Below are 9,937 nucleotides of genomic sequence, written 5' to 3' on the forward strand. Positions count from 1 at the left end.
CTGGAGCCAATCCTAGCCAACACAGGGCATGAGGCAGTAACAAACCACAGGCAGGGCGCCAACCCACCGCAGGACACACACCCACACACTAGGGACAGTTTAGGATCGCCAATGCTCCTAACCTGCATGTCCTTGGACTGTGGGAGGAAACCCATGCAGACACGGGCAGAACATGCATACTCCATGCAGGAAGGACCCGAGAAGCGAACCCAGGTCTCATTACTGCGAGGCAGCAGTGCTGCCCACATAGATAGTCATTCCTTTTAATATGACACTCCTAAATCATCACTGGTTGCAACCAGTTGGTTTTAGAAGTCACATCTGGCTCCGTCAGACACCCGTGACCCTGTGTTCGGATTCAACGGGTTGGAAAATGGATGAATGGGTGGATGGATCATTATTTCAATGGAGATCGTCTTTCTGGGGAGTTGATGTGCCATTGAATTCCACAGTGACTTGCATCTCCTTTTATTTCCTTTCTCTCTACACTTACAGGCCCAGCAGAGAGAGAAGTTCATCCAGGAACGCTATGCCAAGTATAACCTCAGTGACCCCTTCATGGCTCTTCAGCGAGACTATGAAGCTCTGAAGGAGGAACATGATGCCACCGCCACCACCTGTCCTAGCCCTCTTTCGGTGCTTAAAGTTGTTATGTCACATTGTAAGAAGATGCATGAAAAAATGGTCGCCCAACTGGCAGCTGCTGAAAGTCGCCACAGAAAGGTAGGTGGAATTGTAAGGGTGAGTTGGTGGTCCTGTTTTCAGCGATGGTACCCTTACACGTTTCCTTGCAAATAGGTAATAATGGATCTGGAAGAGGAAAAGAGGCGTCACGCCCAGGATACCGCCGATGGAGACGACGTCACCTACATGCTGGAGAAGGAGCGGGAGCGGCTTGCTCAGCAGGTACACACATGATCACATTTAACTGAGATGCTTCATGGAAGAGGAAGAACATTTTTTTGAATTGATATTTTAGTATTGAGTATCACCTGGGTGAATTGAATTTTAGTATTATTTATATAATTTGCGTCCACAATTCACACTGGCTTCAGTGCGAGTCCATTTAAATCATTGCATGAGTCCTCTATTATGTTATGTGAGCTTATATTCAAGAACAATACTAATTAAAATAAACTTAATTTAATGGTTTTACCCTCAAGTGCTTAGTGAGGTTAGCGAGTACCCTTGACACATTTTTCTCGAAAGTCACTGCACACTGGGAAAATTCCTTATGAGTGGAAAAGGGCAAATGTTATCCCATTACATAAAAGTGAAGATCAGGCAGATTTAAGCAACCATAGGCCAGAAAGCTTAACATGGATCACAGTTGGATTAATAGAAGGAATTATTAAGAAGAAGACTGAGAAACACATGGCAAGTACAGAAGTTTGTGAGGATCAGACGAAGGAGATCATATTTGTCTAATGTGCTGGAATTCTATGAGGAAACAAAAAAAATATGACCAGAGTGGCACATATGATATCATTTATATCATATTCAGAAGGCATTTAATAAGGCCACAAGTGAAAGTTTTGGCTTCAAAGTAGAAGAAGTGGCAGCTCAGGTATGCGAGGAGTACTGTGTGTAGATGTACTGGTACTGTGAGCAGATGGGTAAAAAAAATTAGAATAATTATATTATGATTATAAAATAATTATGATTAAAATAAAAAATAAAATTATGATTAAAATAATAAAAATTATAATAAAAAGAAAATTATAATTATACTATGATATCAGCTCAGGTACTATGTGTTGATGGGTAAAAAAATTAGTTAAAACACAGGAAGGTAAATGGTTAGGGTGCAAAGAACTTTATCAGAATTGAGTGATGTTAAGAGTGGCGTCTCTCGGGGATGGGGATCAGCACTTGGCTGCTGCTATTTCTGATATACCTTAACCATCTGGACAGGAATGTAAAGAACAAGCTTGTTAAATTTGCAGACAGTGCCAGACTTGATGGTATGGCAGCTAATCTAGAATAAGTCCAGAATTTCTTGGATAGAAAACAGGCTTGGTTAAATTTGTGGAAGTAAATTTGTAGGTTATTACATGTAAGACGTATATGTTATGGCCAAAACCCGAAATTGGCCAAAGCGGGAAGTGTCCGGCCAAATTGGGAAATGACCAATGTCGCTGTAAATTGACCAGCCAATGTCCGATCTTTTCCTTGATTTCGGGATTTGGCCAGCCAGTTTGCGAAATAGCATGGGGCGATTGTCAAATGTCGGAAGAAAAAAGGCATGAGCAGCGATTTGTTGCGCACTTAGTAGTGCAATTGCATCGAGTGTAGCCTTGGCGGCTCTTGTTCAGGAAGCAGATGCCACTTGGTTGTTTCACACGGACACCACTTGGTTGTTTCACAATAATTAAGATTAGGTATATAAGTAGGTTTCACATTCCTGTTATCATTTTAGCCCTAAAATAGTGACTTAACATCAGGAACCTATTTTATTGACCTTAAGGTTAGTGTTTGGGTGAGGGGAAGGCCGTCTCAAGTGGCGTCCGCTTTCTGAACAAGACCCGCCTTGAGCAGTTTCTCACTTCTGAATCTGCGTCTAAAATTTTTAAGCATCTTTGCACCTTGAGCGGACAGTCTTTCATCAGCACATCGAATTTTGGCCAGGGAGTTTTCGCCACTTTGCAAAATGGCCGACCAAAGTGGCATATACACTGGTCATTTCTTGTAATTTGGACTTTGGCCACACCTCTCGGCCAAAATGCGAAAACTTCAGGTTTTGGCCGTAATACTTATGGAGAGTATTGATAATAGGGGTGAGACAGAGTGCTAGAGTCCGGTGGAGAACTTTGTTTCTTGGTGCAAAGGGAATTGTCTGCATTTTAACATCAGCAAAACCAAGAAACCTCTTATTTACAATCACCGCACCACAGAGCCTCAATGTCCAGACACTATTCAAGGAGTGGATGTAGAGGAGGTCCACTCCTACAAGTACTTGGACAGGTTGGACTGGTCATTTAACACAAAGGAACTGGAGAAGAAAGGGCCGAGCTGGGTCTTTCTTTCTTAGGAGACTACGCTCCTTTAATAAGGGAAGTGACATCTTCTATAACTCTCTGATGGCTAGTGCAATCTTCTATGCTGTGGTATGCTGGGCTGGTAAAACCACTTCAAGAGAGGCCGACCTCTCCACAACACCTTCAAGTGTTTCCAAGGCCCATCCTGTGATGGAGTAGACTTTCCTAATAAAGTTTATTCAGACATTGTGTATCTTTTGAGCACGAGATGCTTCCCCAGGCGACTGCAGTGTAGATCACCACACTGGCTACTATGAACATGGAGAACATTTCCAGCAGCTTTTTAATAATAATAACTAGGGAACTTTGCCCCATGCTCGCTTCGCTCTCCAACCCCCCGGCCTGCGCTACATGCCAGCCACTTTGCGTCTCTGCTGCTTGCGTATGTCGATTTCACTTTCACTAAACAACAAATCTTTTAATTCTCGCGGATACGTCTCTTCATTTGGAAGAAACACTACTTTTCCCTGATGGCAACACGAATTAGACAATCTACAAGTCTCCGAACTAAAGTTTAAAGCCGAACAATATCTACATACTTCTGTCATATCACCTCTGTACATATATTCGATCTCTTTTCGCTTTTCCGTTATTTCACCGAGTAATAATTTCTGTTTGTCAGCACTAATGTGATCTTTATTATCAGTTTTTTGAGATTTTCGAATTTTAGTACTTTCATAATCTCTAACCTGCTCTGCATGTGTATCGCGCCAATGTTTTTGAACCTCTTTGTGACATTCTACTTTGCCTTCTACTCTTTGTCTTTTATTTCCGACCCCGCTTGGAGCTGAGAGTGTAGGAACTGTGTCTGACAATAGCATTCACACGAATGAGAAGTGATTGGACCCGTGGGCATGGTTGTAAATGTTTAAGAGGAGGGTGGGACTTGTCAAAATCTCTTGGCAAAAAGTCTTGTCTCGCAGGACCTGAAATTACCTCTCATTGGAATAGAAATTATGTCCAAGAAAGTCTCGTCCCAGGATTTCCTTTTATAATAGAGAGAATTTATTTATAGGCGCCTTTCAAAGGACACCTTACAGAGCACATTAATGACAGTCACAACATAAAATGAACAAAATAATACAGTACAATAAAACTAGAATAAATACAATAATAAAATTGAATTTAAATTTATCCGCTAAAATTATCAAACAGAATAAGCCAGCTTTGAAAGATGTGTTTTAAGATGAGATTTAAAGGTAGGAAGAGAGTCGATATTACAAATCCCCTGTGGGAGAGAGTTCCCGAGGCAAGACTGAAAGCTCTAAACCACCTGGTAGTATAACAAGACTGATAGAGAAAGAAGATCTATGGATACGAGAAGGAATGGAGATGTGAAGAAGATCAGAAATATAAGGAGGTGCCAGATTATGGAGGGTCTTGTATGTAATAAGCAGAATCTTAAACTCAATGCGATATTTAAAACGGAGCCAGTGAAGCTGCTGAAGGACAGGAGTAATGTGTCCTATACAAGGGGATTCTGGTAATAATACGACCTGCAGCATTCTGAACCAATTGAAGTTTGTAAAGGAGTTTGTGAGGAAGATCAGAAAGGAAAGAATTACAATAATCAATACGAGAAGGACGTAAACGACTGATATTACATAGATGGAAATATACAGACCGAGTAACATTATTAATATGAGCCTCAAATTTTAAGTACTATTTGAGAATAACACCTAAGCTCTTAACCTGTGAGGAAGAAGAGATCAGAGAATTAATAGTCAATGAAATATTATAACATTTATCCAAAACAGACTTGGTTCCTACCAGAAGGACCCTCTTGTTTTATTACTATTTAATTTAATAAAATTAGCAGACACCCATAAATTAACTTCCTGCAGACAGTGAAAGAGGTGAAGAAGGTGGAAGAGTGGAAGCACGCTTAGTAGACAGACTGAGCTGGGTGTCGTCGGCATAACGGTGGAAATGGATATCAAATTTCCTAAAGATATGACCAAGGGGCAGAAGATAACACGAGCCCTTTTTCTACACCTCAAAAGACCTGAGTCGCCTTAGGAAATCCAGCCTGCTCTGGATCTTTTTTGTATTGTGCCACAGTCTTGTAAGGTCAATCCAGTTTAAAACATTTTTGCATTAACATCGATTAAAATGGTTCCTTAGAAAAGTGCTAAATGGAGGTTTTACAGTACTGTGTGTAGTCAGAGTTCAGTAAATGCAGCTCATATTTCTCTGTAGTGCTATTAATCAAGGATAATAATTGCAATTACAGTATCTAGGGCTTAATCGTAAATTCTGGATCTTGTGGTAATCGTGCGCCCCTATCCTAAGAGTTTCCTAAGGGTCCGTATTCATTAAGATGTATGCTGTTCTCATCTTTGCTCTCTCCACCTCTTGTGTTTCAGCTGGATTTTGAAAAGTCCCAAATTAAGAAGCTTGAGAAAGACCAGAAGAAGCTGTCTGGGCAGCTAGAAGAGGAGCGCGCTCACCACAAGCAGCTGTCGTCCACCCTGGTCAAAGAGTGCAAAAAAGCCACAGCCAAAGCAGCCGAGGAAAGCCAGAGAACGACCGACTTGAGTGCTAAGCTGGAGCTGGAAAAGAGTGTGGTGCAGAGACTGCAGACTGAGCTTGAAGCAGAAAGGAAACGCTGTCTTCAGATGGAGGCCCAGGCTGAGAAGCAGCTGTCCGAGTTCGATACGGAGTTGGAGCAGCTCCGGGCGAGACTGAAACGGGAGGAGATCCGTGCCAGGGGCTTGGAGGAAGAGGTGGAATGCTTAAAAAAATCCATTGTGTGCCCCCCAGGGGAGGTTAAACCACTTGGCCAGTATTGCTCCATGGCTGCAGCCTCCATGAAGTCCACAGCCTGCCAGACCGACAGCTCCATCATGGAGTCTGAGAAATCCAGCAAGCTGTCCACTCCCGTAACACAGCAAGCAAAGGTCAATGGCCACTGTGCCAGCCAGCCGCCCAGGTTGAACGACAGCAGCACGCTGTGCAGTGAAGCAGCACAACACGAGAATGGGTTTGATTTGGGCCTCCATTCACCGAGCCACCCGGCTGCCAGTGTTTCGCCGAGCAGCACCGCTTCCTCCTCGCTGACTTCTTCACCGTGTTCCTCTCCGGTGTTGGCCAAGCGTCTGGTTGGAGTTTCAGCTAGTAGTCCAGGCTATCAGTCCTCCTATCAAGCTGGTATCAATCAGCGTTTCCATGCTGCACGCCACAAGTTTCAAGCACAAGCAGAGCAAGAGCAGCAGGCCAGTAGTGCCCCCCACTCTCCAAGGGATCTGTCTCCGACCACGGTGGATGGCTGTGCCACTTCTTCGGTCGCCAAACAAATGGCACGCAACACCGTCACCCAAGTACTGTCTCGTTTCACCAAACCTGCCTCTTCCAACAGCTCGCCTTTTGGCACGGACTACAGAGCTCTGGCAGCTGTGACCTCCCCTACAACCAGCCGAACATCTGGCCCTCTGTCACCAGGGATCAAATCGCCCACCATCCCTAGGGCAGAAAGAGGCATTCCTCCCCCTATCCCTCCCAAGAAACCAGGCCTCACACAGTCCCCGGTGTCTCCGAGCTCGCCAAGCAAGTCTACCCAAATAGCCCCTGTGCTTGTCCCTGGCGGGGATCTTCCAGGTGGCTGTGGCCTCAGAGCAAGCCCAGTGGAACTGAACAAAGACCTTGACATGGTGATGCCAACGGGCAGCTGAGCACAGTGCTACTTGAGGGTCCCGAGGGCCCGTTTTCAGGAAACATTATCCTAGTATTTATTCTACTTCTACTCCTGTCACTTTCTCCTAACCTCTTTTTTTTATATCTCATTTCATATTGAAAATGGGCTCAATGTATATACGGAAGTAGAACTTTAGTTCCTTTTTGTGGCCTAAGGGATTTTCGGCACTCTCATTGTTGGAATTCAAGCTCTGAATTGCGGCATTCCCTTCAGGTTTCTCTGATCATTTTGAAACAAGTGCCTTCCCTCTGGAGAGATGTCTGGAAGGGAAGTTAGGGTCATGCCTTCGGCTGGCATTTTGGACCAATCGGTAGCCAGGGTAGCGGTGTTCGCATATGTAAGAATGATCGGGCAGTGTCAAAGCAAGATAAGTTCCTTTGCCAGCTCTACGGTTACATTTCGTCGAGACATTCCAGTTCCAGGTCAGCTGGTGAACGTGGTCCACTTCGAGGCTGGAAGGTGCCTGAGCTACAGGAGATGCGTTATCCCCTTACCGTACTGGTCGTAATAACTTCCTTGGCATTAACCCCAAGCACTACTCAGGCTTGGAATTCTGTGTAAAAATGGTTAACCCCGAGTACCTGTTTTGATCACACGTACAGCGCTAAGCCCAAATAACGTGCAAGACAGTATTGTGCTGCTATCTTGTGGATGAAATAACATCATTCTGCAAAAGTACTTTTTTAATATGCATGTATTGACTCATCAATATTCATGAGTGGGGTGGAACCTTCAACCAAAAAAATACAATACTGCGTAAAGCCAGTTTTAACAAACTGAAACTAAGACCATTAATTAAATCGAGCAATATTAATGACAGTGTGAATTGATCATCTGATATTGGCATGGATAATGAAACTGATGCATGCGGCACTGTACGACCGAGCCACCATGATATGCCAGGTCACGCGATCAAGTGGAAGATCACGAAACATGCAAGCCCCCTAAGCAACGTTCACCATGCAGCAACTGTCAATGTTCATGTCAGTGGAAACGTGGAAGTTACTAAGTCTACAATAACAATGGGAGGTGTTGATCGTGCAGATCAGACTGACATTCTACCCTCTCATGTGCAACCAACAGGAAAGGATATAAAAGTGCGCAATGAAATACGCTTCTCTTGTTGCAATTACAACGTCAAGCTGTTTTGAGGAAGGGGGGACATAACGCTAAGGAGGTTAATAAGTAGTCAGTTGAGGGTGGACAGTAGCAATGGTGATAAGATTTGGGGAGATGTTTACCGGCTTGCTTCCTCGCTATGGAGCATCCAGCACGAAACCGGGAACAAAGAGAATACGCTTATTAGCACACGTGAAATCCGTCACCTCATTCTGTTTTTATTTCACGATTGGTGTGCTTTTCACTTCTTGCTTTTATATGTTGTTCCAGTAGGTGCCCTGCACTTGGTTGTTACTGTTATAATAATGGAAGACGAAGGCAGCACCTTAGCAGCCCACCAGACATGGGCTGATTGCAAAGTAGGACCATAAGCCTCATGCTTAATGCTAAAGGGATGTTTAGGTCAGGGTGGGCGTGAGTCTTCAATCATGTGGGGCGGGGGGCACAATTTGCCTGCCTTTTCTTTTTTTAATCAAATTGATTCTGTCTTTTGATGAATAGATACAGTACAAGCACTGAATATTTTTATTATTTTTATATCGGAGATTTTTTTTTTTATAAATCGGTGATATTGATCCAGCATAATCCAGAAAGTGTGACTTAGCATCCAGGGCATAGGGTTGCCAGATGAAATCCCACCTCCGAGAAAGTCACGTTCTGTGCTCTAAGTCTGGTTTATTTTAGTATGGCGGTTCTCAAGTTCAGGCTTAGTGGACCCCTGCTGCTACAGCCTTTTATTTTAGCCAATGTCACAATCGGGGCGTCTTATGTTTAGCTGATCTCATTGTTATGTCAACTGTCCCTTTTTTATTCTCTTATTCTAAAGGAGTTGTGAAAGATTTGCATTTTTTGCCACAGCTTTAAATGCTAAAGTTTTCTTAATTCTAAAGAGTGGAGTTTGCGTGTTTCCCCAACCCCGTGTCCACGTGCTTCTCCTCCAGTTGCTCCGATTATCTCCCACAATCCAAAGACATGCACTGTTAGGTGGTTTTGCCTTTGCTAAGCTGGACTGTGTGTGTTCGTCCCACAATGGACTGCCGTTCTTGTTTGGTGAGGCGCCGAAGCTTGGTGTGTTAGGCTCCAGCTTCCTCGCAATGGATTTGGCAAAAGGATGGATGGATGGATGGATGGAATGAGTTTTGTAGAATTTGCTCCCTTAAAGCTCTGTCACACCGCACGACTTTTTTGGCAATTTTCAGTAACAGACTTCATTGACAATAAACTTAGTGAGTCGGAGGCATTTGCTACATTTCTGTGACCACAGGTCATGTAGTTTGATGTCCCCTGCCACCCAGTCTGCTTCTCGTCCCCAACTATATCAAACAGTTATGAATCTTACATTTAGCGGTAGGACAAACAGGGTCTCCTCTGAGGAGACATATTGGCATCGTTTCTATTTATAATAGCGATTGACTGTGTCATGAATAACTCGGAAGAACAATTTGGCCTCGTTACACACCCTAGACAAAGCTTGCGAATGCCGGAGTGACGGCTCAACGCCTTATGCTGGAGTTATACTTCACGCAACGCATGCTGCAGCGGATACTCCTGCTACGCAAGCGTTGTAGTGTTTATATTTGCGTGCGTACTTTACGTAAATCTGGAGGAATCCACGAGGTGGCAGTGCGAGATATCATCACAGTGAGAACAGGTTCGGCTTCTCTGTGTTGTGAATTGCCTGGAACAGCCATTAAATTCCGATGACACCTTCCCGCAATATCTCTGAAAAGGATGTTTATTGATTAAATCCAGGGATGTGTCCATTCCAGCAAGCATTGGGCACGAGTGAGAAACAGTCCCTGGACGAAGCCTCAGCTCATCGCAAGGTGAATACAAGCACTCACATACACACTAGCGTCATTTTAGCAGCACCAAATCTGCATATCTTTAGAAGAAAACTGGAGCACAGTGTAGAATCCAAGCAGGGAATACCAGCAACGTGACTCCTTACGAGACAGCAGTGCTACCGCTCCGCCACCAGGTCACCCCCATGTGTGTAATTGTTAACAGTATTCATTATTTAAACAAAATTAACGATTTATCTGTAAAATGTAACATACACACTTCAATGCATTTTCATGAAAGT

At 43.8% G+C, this 9,937-nt stretch overlaps 1 protein-coding gene across 1 annotated transcript; it reads left to right on the plus strand.

Annotated features, from left to right (window-relative positions):
- The first annotated feature begins 401 nt into the window (after positions 1-401).
- On the plus strand, positions 402-9,432 carry cttnbp2nlb (CTTNBP2 N-terminal like b). Its single transcript, XM_039742381.1, has 3 exons — positions 402-723; positions 799-906; positions 5,405-9,432. Exons 1-3 carry the CDS (start codon positions 559-561, stop codon positions 6,707-6,709), a joined length of 1,578 nt encoding a protein of 525 aa, XP_039598315.1. The 5' UTR covers positions 402-558; the 3' UTR covers positions 6,710-9,432.
- Positions 9,433-9,937: the final 505 nt, after the last annotated feature.

The sequence above is a fragment of the Polypterus senegalus genome, unplaced genomic scaffold (genome assembly GCF_016835505.1).
Source record: "Polypterus senegalus isolate Bchr_013 unplaced genomic scaffold, ASM1683550v1 scaffold_3994, whole genome shotgun sequence".
NCBI lineage: Eukaryota > Metazoa > Chordata > Cladistia > Polypteriformes > Polypteridae > Polypterus > Polypterus senegalus.